This window comes from Lontra canadensis, unplaced genomic scaffold (genome assembly GCF_010015895.1).
Source record: "Lontra canadensis isolate GAN:19392208 unplaced genomic scaffold, GSC_riverotter_1.0 scaffold14, whole genome shotgun sequence".
In the NCBI taxonomy this organism is placed as follows: domain Eukaryota; kingdom Metazoa; phylum Chordata; class Mammalia; order Carnivora; family Mustelidae; genus Lontra; species Lontra canadensis.
Window position 1 is genome coordinate 11116016 of NW_022631008.1, and position 19487 is coordinate 11135502.

The 19487-nt window shown below is 33.3% G+C and overlaps 1 protein-coding gene across 5 annotated transcripts in view; it reads right to left on the reverse strand.

The window, feature by feature from the left end:
• The window catches only part of EPHA7 (EPH receptor A7), a 166977-nt gene that overhangs the window by 2999 nt on the left and 144491 nt on the right, over window positions 1-19487 (reverse strand). For 2 of the 5 annotated variants that reach the window (XM_032858146.1, XM_032858144.1), the window contains exons 8-15: window positions 17732-17840; window positions 16970-17025; window positions 12952-13065; window positions 11882-12067; window positions 11211-11272; window positions 9376-9585; window positions 8517-8666; window positions 1034-1227 (exon numbers count right to left, since the gene is read on the reverse strand). In XM_032858146.1, coding sequence (XP_032714037.1) covers window positions 1034-1227; window positions 8517-8666; window positions 9376-9585; window positions 11211-11272; window positions 11882-12067; window positions 12952-13065; window positions 16970-17025; window positions 17732-17840 — 1081 coding nt within the window. The other 3 variants (XM_032858145.1, XM_032858143.1, XM_032858147.1) reach the window with 2 other exon arrangements.

Here is a 19487-nt window from a genome sequence, read left to right on the forward strand (position 1 = left end):
AAAAAAAAAAAAAAAAAAAAAAAAAAAAAAAAAAAAAAAAAAAAAGAGAGAGAGAGAGGAAAAAAAGGCTATAAAGAATAAAATTACATATTCCAATGGGTGTTATAGTAATGGATAAACGGACAAGTTAATACAAATCTAAAGGCTGCGGGGGGAACTACAAACTCTGAAATTTACATTGTATTTAGATTTTATGACCTCCGAATGCGTCTTCCACACATTTCTAAAATTCCAGCCAACAGTATTTGTAATCAGTCCATATTTATTTGTTCACTTGCTTCACCAAAAGTAGCTGCGAGGAAAGGAAGCACATCTGACTGTGGACTAACTCGTTCTGAGTATGTGGTGCTATTGAGAACTCCGTGTCTTCGCTGTACTGACGGCACCCTTGAGAGCGCCGAGTGAGTTCCTACGACCTCCGCAAGGGCACAGGGAGCATCAGGTTGACCTAGTGGCTGGAGCGGAATGATTTCTAGCGCGCCTCACAACGGGGCGAGCCAAGTGCGGAGAATGGATGCAGTGTTTTGGACTCCTTTTGACTGGTAAGCCCCTTTCATCACGTACTGAGCTACTGTCATAAACTTTAACTTCACAGAGTTTTACTAATAATAAATAAATAATACGTAATAAAATGAAACTAGTTTTAGTTTTACTAAAAGACTCAAAGCAAAGCAAATTGCCACATGCAAAAAATAAGGCGACAGTAATCGGAGTACTGACTTGAAAATGTGAAATGCCACCTAATCACAAAATTCCAGTTGGAAAGTCTTCTAAAACAGATAGCCAGTGATAGCTGCCATAACTTTTAAGAAAACCAAAAGGCAAAAATAATAGGTCTTATTAAATACTAATTTAATTAAGGTAAGCCATCTGAAAAGAAAAAAACAAAAATTTCTGTGAACACAATAAATTTCACATCGGTTTATAGTTTAACCCAGATGTCAGCTTGCCATTGGGTTAGGACTGAGGAGATAAATGGTTTAGGTGAATATTTGAATGTCTCTCAGATTCCATCCACTTAGGTATTTCTTACCTACTACAAGTTCCCAGGGGTGTTTTCAGACTATTTGGGTTTCGAATCATTTTGTCTAGAATTCCAACTATCTGTTCAAACTTTGGCCTTTCTGCACGTTCCTTTTGCCAACAGTCCAGCATCAATTGGTGAAGACCAGCTGGGCAGTCCATGGGTGCTGGTAAACGATATCCTTCTTCTATTGCTTTTATAACCTAATAGCCAAAGAGACATTAAAAATATTACTGATTGAGGTTCAATTATAATAACATGCATTGTCTAGCAGGCGAAGAGATTTATTGAGATAAGACTGAAGCGCCCTTCGAAGCTTTGCAAAAAACTTGGTTTTTATTTTCCTGAACACCCATAAACATTTGATGTGTTATTAAGGAGTATATGAAGAGCACAGTATAATGACCCTTCTAGCTGATTTAGGAATTAGGAGCAGCCATTAAGTTCAACCAGGGTGCAATAGATGGAAAATTTTTCATGTCATCCCAGAGGTTTTTAAAAGGGAATATGTTATGGAAACATTTTACTTGTATCTGGCTGTACATGTACATACTTGCCTATGGATGTATGAATTCTTCAAGTTGTAAGAGGAAGATCTGAGTTACCCAGAATCACCCCCTGCAAAGTTTCACTTTTTACAGGGTTCAAATGACACTTTCAAACTAAATCTCAAAATACGTGAATGTGCTATGATAGAAAATATTACCAAGCACACTATTACGTTAAAAAATATAGAGCCTACCTACTTAAGAAATGTATAAGGTTATAATATAGAGTGGGGTGTTGGAATGAGGAGTATACAGGTGGTTCCTGAAGGTGATTGTACCACTTTCCAACTTTAGTGACCTCACACTGGCAGACTGAATGAAATCAGCCTTGCAAAGGGGCGAGGGAACGGGTTACACTAGGAAATTGGGAAAAGTTAGAAATTAGGACTTTCCCACTCCAGAGTACTGGTTGTTCAAGTTTTATCAGCACATCGCTTTCTATTTATATCTAATAACAGCCTGAAACACTGCATCAAGCTTTGAATGTTCATGAAAAATAAGTCTCCAAAGACATGGGTACATGGCAATCAAAATGTCTGAAAACTACTTATACAGACTTGTTTCTTTTTGTTGTTGTTGTTGTTGTTGTTTGTTTGTTTCTTTTTGTTTATATGGAAAGCAAAAATAGATCTTAAACATCAGAAATTGTTAGAAATTGGAGCAGCACAGGAAAATAATTAAGAAGGCAAGCAACACAAATAAGGATTCTTAAAACATTAACATCATGTCAAGGGGGATTAACAAATCCTTTTTGATACTGACTGACATAATGGCAGTAGAAATGTTAAATAAAAAAAAAAAATGACTGGAAAAAAACCAGAGGTAACCTTGAGTTTTTGAAGAAAATAAAGCCATATGTAGGCAGACAGAAAGCTGGCTTTAAGAAATGTTGATTAACTTAATATTTGTAGGGAAACATATCCCTAAGATGCTTGTTGACATTCAAGAATAGCACATTAAAATATAAAAGTTCGCCCTTTGGGATGAATGAAGTAGCTGGCATCAACAATTGTTACATAAAATCCTTCATATAAAAAAGAAAAAAGGAACGTTAAGAAAAATCTATATATGCAAATTGATAAAATTTAAAAGGTAAATAGATTAACTTAATTATAGTGATTTTTGAATTGAAAAGTACTGTAAGACAAATCCTCAGCTAAAATTCTTTCCTGATTACTACATTGTAAGTCCTGCACATCCGCTTACTTGTACTTTGGAAAGCGAGGTTAAGTTATTTAAACAGTGGCTTAAATTGTGAATAAGTAAATTGACAACTTCTAAAAATTTATATATTCAAAATGACCAATAATGAACAATCGGGAGACTTTTTTTTTTTTTTTTCTTATTGGGAAAAGAGTGGCTTTCCTTATACCGGAGGTTGCTTGTATTTGAACCTAAGCAATATCTTCCTGATTTGACAGGAATCCACTCCCATGCTGTAACATTCGTGCAGTCCTTACTATTTTGAATCACCTTCTAACCAATGTCCCTGCTTGTGCAATGCATGTAGAGTGATCTTTCCTTTTTTTTTTTTTTTTTTGCCTTAAAGATAATCTTTAAAAATGCAAATCTAGGGGTGGCTAGTTGGCTCACTGGGTGGAGCATGAGACTCTTGATCTCAGGGTTGTAAATTCGAGCCCCATGTTGGGTGTAGCGATTACTTAAAAATGAAAATAAAAAATAATAAAATGTAAATCTAAATCTTATCATGATTCTCCAGACATTAATACTTTCCAGCAGCTCTCCAAGCCTTCATAAAGATGTTTAGAATTCTTCATCACTGAACCCAATATATTCTTAAGTCTTTGTGCCAATGAACATAGTACCATTAAATGACTCTTCTAGGAATGAGTTAATGAACCCTCTGTGGTTTCTCCTATTGCATTATAGGAATTTCACGATTCTTATTATTACAGCAGGGAAACGTTAATTTCAGCACAAAATGAAACTTTCGGCTTTCAAAGATACAGTGTTTTACAAATTTTTAAAGGAACAGCAGCTAAGGACAGCACTTGAAATAAGAGATTCTCTGGATTGGGAATGGACTTTGGAACCTTAAATTTCCCATTAGGAAACAGGCACCTATCTCTAGGAGCACTAGAGAAAATTGCAGGGAAACTTCAGCTTCTACAGAGCACACAATGGCATAATCCAAGGTATACATACCCTTTGAGGGGAAACCTGCTGATGGGGGATGATTCAGGCACAAACTGAATCTAAAGGTTCTACAGTTTTTATTTGCTTAACTGCATTTTATTCCCAGTTGGAAGAGTAAAAGGTACTTTCTGCAAATAGTTATACATTCTTGGAAACAACAAGGCACACAGGTAAAATGGTTGAACCTACATTTCTTAGAGCATTATGTAATTATTCACAAAATTCATTTAAGACATCTTCTTATAAAATGACCAGAAACCTGTTGGACAGGGATTTTCCTGTCTAAGAGATGCTTTTCTTCCTGATTTTGTGGTTTACAGGTAGATCTAGCCTTAATATTCTAATAGAAGTCAAAGAAAACAGAAAAATATTAAGCAATTTCTAATTCTAGAGAGGTCCGAGATTAATAGGAAGTGACTTTGGTAAATGACATCTATATAAGGAGCACTTCTTTGGTATATACTGTAAAGAAATACTTAGAAATAAAAACAAAAGTTTCTTGCTGAAAAGTGTTTCAGTATTATTACATTATGATCATTGTAATTAAGAGAAAAAGGAATACAGAAAGGAATACAGAAATATGATACTGGGCTTATAATAACTCAAAATGGGATCTAACATGATTGACTTCCGCTCTTTGCTCATGCTCATTTCCATTCCATTAACTTCACAATAATATATGACCCACATTTTATGCAATTAAATATTCTGGACCACACATATGGGATGATGGCAAAGTTTTACCAAAAAAAGATCACAATTTTGTTTCTATCATAATATAAAAAATAAAAACTCATAAATCAGTGGTGACTTGTAAAAGGAAAAAAAAAACAGGGCTCACAATTTAACTTAGAGTAAGTTTAAAGTGTATTATATTTTTGAAACTATTAAAAAATGTCTTCTAGGGGCACCTGGGTGGCTCAGTGGGTTAAAGCTTCTGCCTTCAGCTCAGGTCATGATCCCAGAGTCCTGGGATCTAGCCCTGCATTGGGCTCTCTGCTCAGCAGGGAGCCTGCTTCCTCCTCTGCCTACTTGTGATCTCTGTCTGTCAAATAAATAAATAAAATCTTAAAAAAAAGTCTTCTAATGAACCATTTTAATAATTTATGGACACAATATACGTAATTATTTTTATCATCTTATGACTAACTGCTAGTTAAACTAACAATTTATTGGTTTAACTTAAAGTGAGAAGAAATGACTTTGTTGAGTACTATAAACAGAAAATATGTAATCTATATAATATAATCTATATATATATAAAATTTAATCTATATGAAGAATTTCAGAATTTCAAAATTTGAGGGTAAAAGTTTTATTTGAACTAATTAACACACATTTAATTAAAAATATCTACTGTGAATGCTAAGAGTATTTTCAATTTCTGTAATATTTATTATCTTTGACTGAATTTACACACAGAAAGATCTTTCTTTGAAAGGCCATTACAGAAAGGGTCAAACATCTGCAGATTTTTAAGAAAAAAAAAAAAAAGAAAGAAAGAAAACTAGAAATTTATTTGGGAAGCTCACCCTCAATTTTAATAGCAAATAACTAAATTCTAACTGTTCCCATTGCAGTGAAAATTCAAGAAAGTTATAAATACATGAACATACAATAAGAATCCGTTCAAGTGTTAATCAAACAATAACCTGTTTGGATGTGGTTATCATCAAACACATGCATATTATCTTTTACCAAGTTTTTCTTACTCACTGCCCTGCCCAGCATGCAAATAAACCTTTTTGGAAACTACCTTACTGACTTCTACAGTACTCTTGGATCAGAGTGATCACAGAAACCTATTTTTATTGAGCATTCAGCCTGGAATTTTGTGGACTTGCTTACAAACATAACCACCAATTTACATATTGTTTCTCATGGTGTCAAAAGTTTTAAAATCCAAGGCATTTGAAATTCGAAGGCTTTCTAAAATCCCTGACAAATTCCTGTCAACTAAATTTGAACAACATAAAGATAATTAATTCACTTAATAAACCAATCTAAACTAATTAAAAATAATAATATTTGGTTAGATCTGTTGAAAGCAAACTTCCCAGAAAACACAATCTATTCGCACATACACAAGATTTCCGTGTGCATCGGCATCAGATATCTTAAGTCTCTCCATGAACTCCTACCGGAGACTTAAAAAAGTTTTTATCTGGAGAATTTTTTGCCAGAATGAAATTCATTACCTTGAATTACTCATTTTTTTTTACCATTTGCATTTTGAAACTTATTTTTTTTTAAAGATTTTATTTATTTATTTGAGAGAGAGAGAGAGAGATAGAGAGAGCATGAGAAGGGGGAGGGTCAAAGGGAGAAGCAGACTCCCTGCAAGCAGGGAGCCCGATGCAGGACTCGATCTCGGGACTCCAGGATCATGACCCAAGCTGAAGGTGGTCACTTAACCAACTGAGCCACCCAGGTGCCCCTGCAGTTTGAAACTTAAACATGTAATTGCTCAAATAGCACTTCAACAACATAAGTATAAAATAATGAGCATTATCCTATAAGAGAAATATTAATATAAATTTTACTATAAAAACAACTGTGTAGGTAGTCTTTTACTATTATAGAAACTTGTGTCTGAATTTATAATTCAAACCTTCATAATTACAAAAAAAGAAGAAAGATAATGCTAAACGTTCTAGGTCAGAAGTATATGTCCCTGTAGACATAATTTCATTTGATCAGTAAAAATATTTATTAATTCTTGATACACTAATTATATATTTTTGACATTTCATTTTCAGGAAAAAACAAAGAATATTTAAGGAATTCTAAAAATCAAAATTGAAGATATTTTTTCTTCTTAACCATTTCTCTTATTTGTTTTTTGGAAGTTAAGTGAACTTTGAATTTAAGTCATCTTATATTCCTGTCATTCTTTTATGTTTGAATCTAGTATAGAAGGAAGGTGTCAAAAGAAATGAAACTCCACCGAATGTCTAGGGAATGTAAATATTTCTCTTTCTCTGCCCCAAGGATTTGTTTGCCCACATTTTGACAGTCCATGAAATCTTTGACACTGAGTCCTGTCAAATATTAACAACTTTGCCTCTGCCAAACGGACTCATCATTTAGACTTTTATCTTTAAAAAACAGAAACCAAAACCAAAAAAAACAAAAAAGTTTCATGTCATCTCTCAGTTCAAAACACCAAAACATCTAGATGATTTAAAAGTTCCACCTCTTCAGGCTGTGAGCTTTTCAGCTAATTCAGAAACTTGTTCAACCTTACCAACAAATGATCTGACTTTAGTTGTCAAAAAATAACCATTGAGAAGATTTAGGAATTTGACACAGTAAATTCTAAAAATAACCCCCCCAATACTGATTTGATGTAACAATGTTTGAGACCTCTTTATGAAAAAAAAAAAAAACTCAATTTTATTTTTAGTCAGCTTCTTTGCTGTCCATGTCTATAATACTTCAAGAATTCACTACTCCAATTTGCTAGTCACGTCCTTCTTTTAAATGGCAATACAGACTTTCCTCAAGCACCACTTACTTCTTTACTCATTGAGAACATGTATTTTTTTTTTAAGATTGCATTTACTTATTTGACAGACAGAAATCACAGGTGAGCAGAGAGGCAGGCAGAGAGAGTGGAAGGGAAGCAGGGTCCCTGCTGAGGAGAGAGCCTGATACGGGGCTGGAGCCCAAGACCCTGGGATCAGGACCTGAGCCGAAGGCAGAGGCTTTAATCCACTGAGCCACTCCTTCATAAAGTCTTTCATCAATTTGCCCCAAGTTAATCTGCATATCAAGTCACTACCAATGTGCACATCTCTGTTCTAGGGTAGGGAGTCTGTTTGGCTCATCTCTGCATACTTTGCTAAGCTTGCTTCTGGACTACTCAGTGCACCCCCTTGGAAAATTCTCTCATTAGCTATGAACCAAAGTCTTCTCAGATTTCCAGTTCAAATTCAGGGTACATTCCTAGATTTTACACTTGCTCTACTTTTATCTAAATTTCACTCACATTTTCAGTAAGTTGAACTATATGAATCTGCCAGTATTTGAACATTTCTGACTTACATGAATGCCAATTTCATAAAATCCAACCTAACAGAAGCAAATATTCATTTGCACTTATGCTGTATTATTTTATAAATGGTTTCTTGGTGTGAGATGTATGCCCCCAAGAACTGCCATCACCTTCTTTTCTCAAAGGATAACATCATGTTTTATGCCTTAGTGTGTATCACGATGCATATTTAGTTAAGTGCTAGTTTGTTAGGAATTTCCAAGAGCACCTTCATTGTGATTACATTCTAAAATATCACTACGATATACTTACCAATACTGATCATAACATATAGTTTGTCTCATGAAATTAAAATTTAATCAGATCAACCAACAATAGATAATTTAAACCTGTTTTCTCAGGACATTAAAAGAAAAAGAAAGATAAGGTTCAAAGACAAAATAAAACACTGTCATCCTTCCCCTCCTCTTTGCAAATGATTCTTTCACTCGTGTGACTTTCCCACTAGAGATGTGCAAGCACAGCATCATTATCTTTATTAAGACAACATATCTTTTGTACGCTTCTATTACAGTGAGAGGATTTAAAAAACAAAAGAAGCAATTCTTCAGAATGAAATTAACTGAACCATTAATTTATGGTAATCTTTATGGGAATAACTGTGACAACTCAGCAATCATATTTTTCTAATTCTATAGAAGTTTCTTCTTAGGAGCCATGACCTACATGTTCCAATAACAATGGACATTAATGTATGAAATCTTTTTCCTTTAACTAGTGTAACACCTACATCTTGATTTGACATGTCCCAGTAAGGTCTTTCTCCATAAGACATAACTTCCCACATGACTATTCCATAGCTCCATACGTCACTGGCTGATGTGAATTTCCGGTATTGGATGGCTTCGGGTGCTGTCCACCTTACTGGAATTTTTCCACCCTGTTATAAAAAGAAATTGAAATTTTAAATATGCATAATAACTTATAAATCATTTATAGCAGAACTATAAAGCTGCAGTTAAACACTTGTATATTTGGTTAGCAATTCAGCAACATCCCATCTATCCATCTTGAATCTCTCTAAGTGTATTTAAACATACTAATCTGTTTTTAAAATGTCATTACAAGTTTTCATTTTTAAGGCAACTCAATTTAATGGGCCCTTAGGCTGTCTTAGGGCAAGAGTCTAGTCAAAGGACAATGACAAATTAGGCAACATAACTATGAAAATGGAATGAAATATAAGGAATTTAATTAAATCCTCATTTCTTTTTCCTCCTGATTTCACGAAAGTTGTAAGAATTAGTAGCATATTTAATATTCTTTTAAAATCTTTATTTCAAATAGGATTATATTTCTCTGCTACAATTACGAGAGCTAGCAACTAGATGTTATTTTATAAAACTGTATATTATGTATACGAACACGCTGATTATAAGACAAGCATGTTGCCATTCTGATCCTACTTCTCTTAGTCTACATGTAGAGTGGAAAAGCAGCAGTGATTGTTCTAAAAGGAGAAAACAGCAACAACAAAAATCTGAGATCAATTTGCCTCTTTTCTACTGTTGAGTTTCATATTAAGTCCTGCTTTCTTGGTCGGAAAACCTTAGGAAGACAAAGAAGTGCAGAAAGAGACTTTTTCTTACAGTTGTTGTATAGACAGCTTCTGGATCGTCTTCTATAACCCGGGACAGGCCGAAATCGGACACTTTACAAACAAGATTGCTGTTGACAAGAATATTGCGAGCTGCCAGGTCTCTGTGAACGTATCCCATATCGGCCAAATATCTCATTCCAGCAGCAATTCCTCTCAGCATTCCTACTAACTGAATGACGGTAAATTGCCCATCGTGTTTCTACAGGAAGACAAGAATAAAAGTCCTTTACTTTCAAAGGGAGACGATTGTTGTGAAAACTGCACACTAGTCATTTACTACAGTATAATAGGAATTATTAACCAATTTTCTACATAATACAGACATCTGTGAAAAATAAAGTGGTTGTTGATTCAACTGACCTTCAGATAATACAAAAAAGTTTTGGTAATCGTTTAGTGATTTAATAATCGTTTAGTTATTCTTACTGATTAAAAATAGTTTCAGGTTGTGCAGATCCAAAAGTATACACTGATTTTTGAGTCAAAGTTAGGGAATGGAATATCTGCAAATATTATCCCTGACAAGTAATTATTTTTTATTATATGCTAAAAATTATGTAAATAATCTAGAAATACATAAAGCGATGAAGACACATATATTGAGATATTTTTTCTCCAAATAATAAAAAAGGGAAAGGAGAAAGTTTTTGATTAAAGATGAAGAAAAACTAAGAAGTAGGAAATGGTTATCCTGGCTGACTTTGTTTTCATTCTATATTTTTCCTTATTTTGCTGTTGGTGGGAACATTACTTGGAACAAAGAGTCTCTAAAACAGATGCACTAGCAAATGGATTTGAGAGCTCTACTGCAACCAGACTGGCCACCATCTATTTCTAAGCCATTTTTTTAAGATTTTATTTATTTATTTGACAAAGAGAGAGGGAGGCAGAAAGAGAGGGAGAAGCAGGCTCCCTGCTGAGCAGAGAGCCCTATATGGGGCTGGATCCCAGAACCAGCCCAAGGCAGACACTTAACCAACTGAGCCACCCAGGCACTCCTCCAAGCCATTTTTAATTCACAGATTTCTCCAACTGAATTGTAAATATGTTGCATGAGGATATTGGTTTGAGTCGATAAACTTGCTAGGTGATGCTTTATTCCAAAGAAGTGATAGTTATGCATATCATAATGATGCAGAAATAAAAAATTTCTCTAAATCTTCTGATTGTTTACAATTTAAGTTGAATGTATCATTCCAGATTATGTACGATAAAATTGCATGTTCTCTTATTCTTTAGACTATTTTCTCCTCGTCATTTAGAAAAATGGTTAACATGTGTTTATTCTTAGGTGAAAAGTCTCAAAGCAAAATTGTGTATGTTTATATATTTAGAGTTTATTACAAAAATAATCACATATTACTAATTTTCAAAATGTTAGTAATTCTATCTTCTACATTCAGTGTTCACATAGCAATGTGATGGAAATGGTTCCACACAGCAGAACTGGGATCATCATGCTAATAATGAATGCTCATCTCACTTTTTAGTCTTCTCTGTATTAACTCTTCCTACTGAAAAAGTAAAATGTTACTCTACAACATGTATTCAAATTAAAGGGCTTCTGGTAGGTATCCTCTGTACTTGAGGGAATATGTTAATAAGTACTATTGTTTAAATCACAATGTAGCAATTCCTGGCTCAAAAGGATTCTACTTCAAACCAGACTAGGATTCTGATTTTTAATCTAACCTGTTTTTCTAAAAGCAATTTTCTGATCTGTTAAAGTTTATAATGCTTATTTTTTATACTGTAAAAAATCAAGTTATTACACTGGTGGTGTGTATAGTATATTTAGAACGAGAGGATAATTTTGGTACCTACCCTGAGAAATGCATCAAGGGCTCCATTTTCCATGAATTCTATTACTATCATGACTGGTTTCCCTAAAATTAAAAAAAAAATGCACACACACGTATATATATACATACATATATATATAAGGGGGAAAAAAAAAAAAGCATTGCTTCAGGAACCATAACCTAAACTTCTGGCTTATTCCCATTCTCACCCTTGATAAAAAATGTGGTGCTCTTCTGAAAGGCTGAATGGGTGAGCTGTGTGTTTCTAACGTCCCCAGTGCTGCGGCTAAACTCAGAGTCTGGAAGTCTGTTTGGAAGACGGTTGTGATTCACAATTAAACAACAAAGTCAGTGTGTTCTTCTGACTTCGGCTCTCTGAACAAAACTCGGAAAAAATGACACTTGATATAAAATGTAAACACTAAAACGTATCACTTTTATGGCTACTGAAGCTGAATGAAAATATCAGTCACTCCGTCTATCAGATTTATTCTTTAATTCTCATTCTGCCTTCATTTAATCCTGAATTTTTTCAGAGGTAGTCACATAAAAGAAGACGTTAGTCCATAATATACCAAGAAAAAAAATTCATTTAGAATATGCAATATACTCATGATTTGTTTTTTTGATTAGGTACAAAATAACACTTTTTTCTGACAGTCAGGGTGATAAATGAAAGATATCAATATCTACCTCTTGTAACCACCCCTTCCAAATGGACAACATTTGGGTGGTCAAACTGCCCCATGATGCTTGCTTCACATAAAAAGTCTCTCCTTTGTTTTTCTGTGTAACCAACTTTGAGGGTTTTTATGGCTACTGCAACATCTCTTTTCCCTGGAAGTTTCAAACGACCACTGCAGACTTCTCCAAATTCTCCTGAAGTAATAGAACAGGCAAGTGTATTTTAATCTCAAAAATATTTCTTCTTGCAAAATCAATGCATAATTCTAAAAACACTTTTAAGCTCCCTAAACTATCTGTTATACAAACTGTTTTTTTAACTGGATCAAGGCAAACTTTTTAAGGAAAAAAACACAGATTTGAAATAGAGTATTTAATGTACACTGATGATTAAAGCATAAGGGCACATTTGCAAATTCTGAACATTGCTATTTCTTTTGCTGTTTGAAAAGCAAATATTTTTTAAAGATTTAAAAGTCTGGAGCTCATATGCACTATGACTGCTAAATTTAAGGGAGTTGGATCCAATACATATAATTACTCTGAAAATATGTTGTATATGTAGGAAATAATATCCCTTTTAAATAATTTATACAAATTAATTTTCTGCATGGAATTAAACAGCTAACTGATACCTACAAATACATGAAAAAAAGAGATAAAAATGAAAGCCCGGCAAGAAGACGGTTGATCAAGTAAGAGGAAATGTATATTCCAACAAAATTCAGGAACATTCTAATTAAAAAAAAAAAAAATTACTAAGGCATTCCCTAAACAACAGGCCAGAACTATTATGCAGTAGCTTCCAATAGAACACTATCTTAAAAATCCAACAGAGGATAAAAGATACAGAGATTCTCTGTGGCATATGCTTCTTTTTCACCTTTTTTTTTTCTTTTTCTTTCTTTCTTTTTTTTTCTTGAGCTCTCATAAACAAGTACAGCCTCATTGCTTCCAACAGTTCAGGTAAATGCAAAAGTTCTATACTTGAGGTATAATTATTTGCCTGTCATTATGATATATGACTTTCGATCCTGGCTAAATGGAACAGCTGAACAAGGAAGCTACAACAGCCTTACCTGCACCAATCACACGCTCAATTTTAATACAGGAGGCATCTAGCTCCTTGGCGAATTGATGGACAGCTCTATTTGGGTCCTCATAGGTTTCAGGGTCAATGTAGGTTTTGGTGCCTGGAAATTTAACTGTAATGATGTAAGAAAGCATGACTGTGATGAAGCAAAGCACTTATTGTGCAGTCAGCCCAGGAATTTCATTATGCAGAGTGCTCCTTGGAACAGTGAACTTGCTTCCACATCACCTGAGTCACAGCAGTTTTAACAGACTACTTCAGTCTGTTGGCGTATAGGTATTATCTGCAAGCTTCTATAGGTAACATAGGATCCAGCTCATAGGTTACTAACTGAATTGCTTTTCCAGTAAATCAACAAAAGACATCACCAAAATTCTCTGACATGACTCTTATCAGACTGGAGGTTCAATTAAATTCACTGCTATCATGGCATAGTTCAAGCCATATTGAGGTTTGTAATGGACTTGGAAACACATTTGTAAATCTATCAGTCAGTCAATCAATCAAATTAATACACTGGGAAAAGAAGACATTTCATTTACAGGTAGCCTACTACACTGACAGCAATATTAAAAACATTTAGACATCTTACTTATTCTTTTGATTTATTTTCTTAAAGACCAGCCACTGTTGACATATACATAAAATTAGTACAAGATATGAGGGACCGCTATCACAGAATCAGAGAGAAATCTACTAAAGACACAGTTTCATCTTCACCTTGAAGGGCAGTAGAGGCCAGATGTACAAAATGCAGAGTAAAGTTAGAAAATTTACAATATTCCTGGGATCTGCTAACCATGTATGACAGCAATTTGAAAGAGGAATGGTTTATATGAACTTTCAATTATAAGGCTCTGGAAGGAGGTAGCCAATATGCCTCAGAAAAGGTAGTCAAAATTCAAACAACATAGAATCATCTTAAAAGTTAAAATCTTCTTAAAATGAACCCAGAAGCATGCAGGTAACAGATAATGCTAAGTCAACTTTAAATGAAATTCAATTACAATAATGTATTCCAAATCTAATCATTTGGTTAAAGACAAAGATAAGATAGATAGGCATATATTTGGTTATATTAATGCAATAAAAAGAATTACACTATATCCTCAAAAAAACTTTATTGTTTTTAACAAAGCCACTGAACAATCTTTTCATTAAATCTTACTATTTTGAGAACAATATATTTCTTTATGTATTACACTGCAGCCTAACTGTGCTTATGTCATCACATTAAATTAAAATTATATTTTAAAAATAAACACATAACAAACAAAAAGAAGCAGAATGTCTAAAGAAAATGGGTTTTAAAAATCTTGATTTATTCTGCTGTAGTTGATTGTTTATCCAAAATTGATTGTCTTAAACAATTATTGTTGCAGTTTATAAAACTGACAGATGCTCATTTGTTACTAAAGCTGAACATGAAAAAAAAAAACACAAGAAGAAAAGAGAGAGGGTATAGAAAGAGAAAAGAGAGAAGAAGGAGTACAGGGAAGGGGGGGGGAAGAGAAAAAGAGAGAAGGGAAGAAAACAATAGGTTAACCTCCTAGATTGGCAGGCAGATGGAGAATGAGCCATCTTCTCCCTTTTTATTCTCTTTCTTTCTTTCATTGTTTTTTTTTTTTTTGGTTTTGTTTTGTGATAAGGGAGCTAGATTGGAGGTAACCTTCTGCATCTCAAATGGGTCTCTGATGGTTCTTTATTCAAGCTGTCATAAAACATTTTGACAGGCCAGAGCAATTTTGGCATAAAAACATGAAATACTGCCCAGCTTGGATTCAAAGACATTGTTAGAAGAAATGGTAGGAGGAAACAAAATGTAAATTGGAATTGCTTCACTAAACTTCTCCATTGTGTTTATGTCTTTAAATGTAGCACTTGGGGCCATGGAGAGTTGAGGGCGCCTGATACAAATGACTGGACATTCTATTAAATTCAGTGCTCTAAAAGCTAGTTAAATGGTTGCTTTCATGTTTCTGTAAAAATTCAATCTGGTGTCTTAGCACCTAAGAAAATTGTCTGTATACTAACGAAATAAAAGGACACCAACTTGTAAATAGCTGGTGACCATAGCTTTGTACTTTACGTATATTAGATACAGCTATAAAATCAAATAAAATGCCTGGTACTCATCAAATGACAAAAAAAGATATCCTGTAAAAAAAGGTGATTCGAAAATATCAAGTGTTTACCAGGATAGGATATTGTTAAGTGCACTTTAGTTTTTCATTATTCATTTAAAAATGGATGTTTTAAAATAAGAAAAACATTAACATAATTTCTGAATAGTTTGGTTTGTTGTTTCTCTCAATTTAAGTGTATGAGCTTTTTTGTTTTAATATCTCATTTCCATTTCTCATGAGTGTTAAATATATTAAAACCACCACTGATATTTTGTTCTGGAGATGAAAACTGTTTTTATATATCATTTATCTCGTCTATGTCAGCAAGGAAGACATGCAGCTCTATTTTTGTCTGATTACAAATTTGATGTGAAATGTAAAAAAAGCAAATGGCATCAAAATATTAAAACTGAGTGATGACAATTTAGCATAAAGCTATACAACATGTTTTAGATAAGCCATGTTTCAATTTACCTTCTGCATTAACCTGAAAGCTAAAAGCAAATAAGCTACAATGTATTTGATAATTTGGGGATGTGTCAGATATATTCAGTAAAAGAAAGAAAAGTGACATACTGATGAAGGTAAAATTAAATGATTCGGTTATCAAATTATTCACAAAATGGGTAGAATTGGGCATTTTAGGAATTTTAAGTTACTCTTCTCGATACATATTAAACTAGATATAAAAGTTCAGGCATTCAAGTTTTGATTTACTTTTTCCCATCGGGGAAGATATTCTCTCATGTTGGGAAAGACAAAAAAAAATGTAACCTCCATTTTTTCTGTGTATCTCTATAAACTGCCTATGGCAAACTCATCAATAGTAATAGTAACGGTAATAACAATGCTCACAATTTATGACTTTAAACCACACATTTTCTTGATTGATGTTTATACATTTTTGTGACTTTAGGATGGGTACATGACAATATCTTCTTAGATACTGACAAAGTAATTTGATAAATAACACAATGATCGATATAATTCTTAGGCCAGTTAAGAAATTCATCTATTCATGAGAAATTTTAGTAAATATTATGCTACCAAGAAAAATAATAAATACAATTGTCTTTTAATATTTTCAAGGATTAACAATAAAAGAGTGGGTTTGGATAAGAACATCATTAACTGTCCGAACTCAAATCATAGGATCATGAGATCTTTACTTTGGCTACATGAAGTAATAATATTTATTTGCATAGCTCTCATTTTTTCCCTGGTCATCCACATTGCAACAGGAATAAGATTAATGCAGAGGGGCATCTACTTTCTTTGGTTTCCAAAGATGTCTTCTGAATATGACTTCTAAAATCAACTTTTAAAAATCAGGGAACCCAAGGCCCCAGGAAAACAGTGGAAGATTGAATCCTATTATTACGGAATTGATATCAAGGGAAATACCTACACAACAGACAATGTATAGTAGCTGTAGAAAAAGAGGCTCCATAGCTTGGTCTTTCATGGTAGCATCACTCATTGAGTGGGAAAACAAGGTTCTGCCCTTCTACTTCTAAATGAATTCCTTTGCTAGAATACAGGCCATGCAACTTGTAATGGATTCTTGTTAGAACGGTATGACACACTTGGGCAAAATTTGCAAAACGAAAAATCGTGACATAAAAGCAGCTAAATATCCTGCAGTAATATTAAAATTTCTTGTGAGAGATTATATTTCTCAAGCTAGTCCATGTTTTTAAAATTCACATCATATGATTTTCATTCTAAATATCCTGTTCAAATGCTTTAAAGCGACATTTTGAGCTCATTACGTACTTTCAAGCATGAGACATTAGGAATTTTTTTCATGCCAATGCTAACAACCAGGTGTCTGTATTAATTGGGGTACATAATAATAAAGAAAAACCAAACACTTACAATGAAAGTAAAGCTCTTCATCCCCTTCTTGGTCAGCTTTGCTATAACCACAGTGCCTAGAAAAAAAATCAGATTTGTGGTGATCTCAGCCAATAATCTTACTTTATATATTTAAAATTCAGTACAACTGCTTTAATTATTTGACAACATGCTAGTTAGAGCAATAAACAAAATATAAAAAAAATTCTTGTCCATAGTTATGAACTCATTGATAATAATATAGTAACTCATATGATTAAAAGAAGTACAAAATATGAAGTATTTGTGTGAGATAATGTAGGGAGAACATACTTTATAAATTTAAATTTATCAGTGAGTGAATATTTGCTTATACTTTTTTCTGAAAAACAACAGCGATAACAAAAGATTTTAAATGGTCTCCACTGACCCAGGAACTAAATGTGTACATCTTTCCTCAGCTATCTCCTCTATTTATGGTGAAAACCTAACTAAAAGTAACCAATAAAATCACACCCAATAGAAATTACAATACTCATTGCACTTAAACTAAAGGCAATGAATGATTAAGCTCATACTGTATTTGACCTTGGGAGAAGGGAATTTATTGACCTTTAATATTTCATATTTATTTTCAAAGTTCTAATACAAAGTTACTTACTTACTTACCTACAAAGTTACTTACTTATAAAGTTCTAGTATTTCATATATATTTCAATTTGTACACTAAATAGTAATAGGCTGACATAATTCTGAAAAGTCAATACATTTTGTGTTAAAGATAAGAGCAAATTTGTGTTCTACCTTCTTCCAATGATGAAGCCAAAGACCATGAACACCAAAATGATGGTCCCTGCTACTGCGACCACGGCAATTATAATAACAGGATTCTGTTCACTGGAGACGGCTGTCGCTGGAAAGAGAGGAAAATAGGCTCAGAAATACTCAACACCATGTAAGAACTTGAGAGGGTAAACAAAATCTTATGAATAAGAGATATCTATGCCTTTTAATTCACCTCTAATTTTAAATAAATGCATTATGTTGTAATAATATCAATTTAAATAAATGCTGTTTTGTGGTTTTGTTTTGTTTTTTTTTTTTTGCATTTTAAGGGCGTGGTAAGGACAATACTTTCATCTATTTTATATTACTCAGCTATAAAAGATGCCTATAAAATGCCTTATTGAATGGCTATCTCCTGCTTAGTTGCTGAAAACTTAGTTATGAATCAACAGAGAGAAGTCTTTGATCTATAATCATTATTAAAATCTCCATTTTCCGTCCCAACAAGGTATGCAATCTTTGTGACTCTTCTTTTTTGATATATGAAAAAGGAAACAAAACATACACTCTGCATTTTTCAAAGTATCTTAAGTGGTCTCTCATATTATTAATATAAAATAAAAACCATCATGGAATTATAGTAAATCATCCTGATTTTATAATGTATCATAATTCAGGAAAAAGATGAGTGCAAGTATTTGTACTAATTTGACAAAGTATGCTATACACACATTTGAGAGTTTAAGATTACAGAGGAGGTAGGCTCTTTACAAAAGAGCAAACTTTTTGGAGGTACTTTAAAAAAACATTTTAGCATTATCTAATTGCAGATACTTCCTGTACAAGCCTAAGTGATTTTTCTATGCTTATTAAGACAAGCTCAGCTGGACCTTTCTGAGAGTCTCCTTGGGAGCGGCGTGTGTTTATGTGTTCTTTAAAGCAGGCCCTGATTCCGATTCCTCATCAAGTCACATGGCCTTCTCACTTCCATTTTTCCAAATTAGTGAAGTTCTACTTATATGATAATTCATAATTGTCATATTTTCCCCAGAGTATTATATTTTCTATGTCAGTACAGACTTCATAAAATAATCAAAGGAGTGTAAAAACAATAAGATGTATTCCAACAAATGATCCAGTTGCAAATATCATTTAATATATAATGTCAAACTAATATAGTTTGTTTATTGCTGAAACAGCCAACAGCTGTAATCTTTAATATAAAGCAGGATGGAAAATACTACTCCTTCTTGGTGGTGACAAGGGACTGGGTCTCCAGGGTGGTAAATTATACGTAGGAAGAGTATGTCTTGCATAAAGTTTTTCTGATTGGCCCTTCTCTATTTATCTATGTTCTCCTCTTGACAACACATTTCTTAATTGTGTATACCTATGCTAAGCTAACTATAGATAGATCTTATATCAAAAAAAAGTGAAGTAGCGCCTGTGTAATAGACAGTTTCTGAACAAAGGCATATACACTCTCCCTAATTCAACCCCTGCTGATTTGCTCCCTGAGGGAATTTTACAAGTGAGGGAGGCTGGGAAAAGGAAACTTTTAGGCTTCAGTTTCTGAATTACAGCCTATTATTATTCAACAACAAAAAAGATTTCAAATATATTTGTTTTTTTTTGGCTTAGTTAGATTATTTTAAATTTTCATCTGTCTTTATGTGTGTATATATATGCGTAAATCTCTTTCTATATATATTTCTCTCTCTATATATATATATATGTGTGTGTGTGTGTGTGTGTGTGTGTGTGTATGTATCTA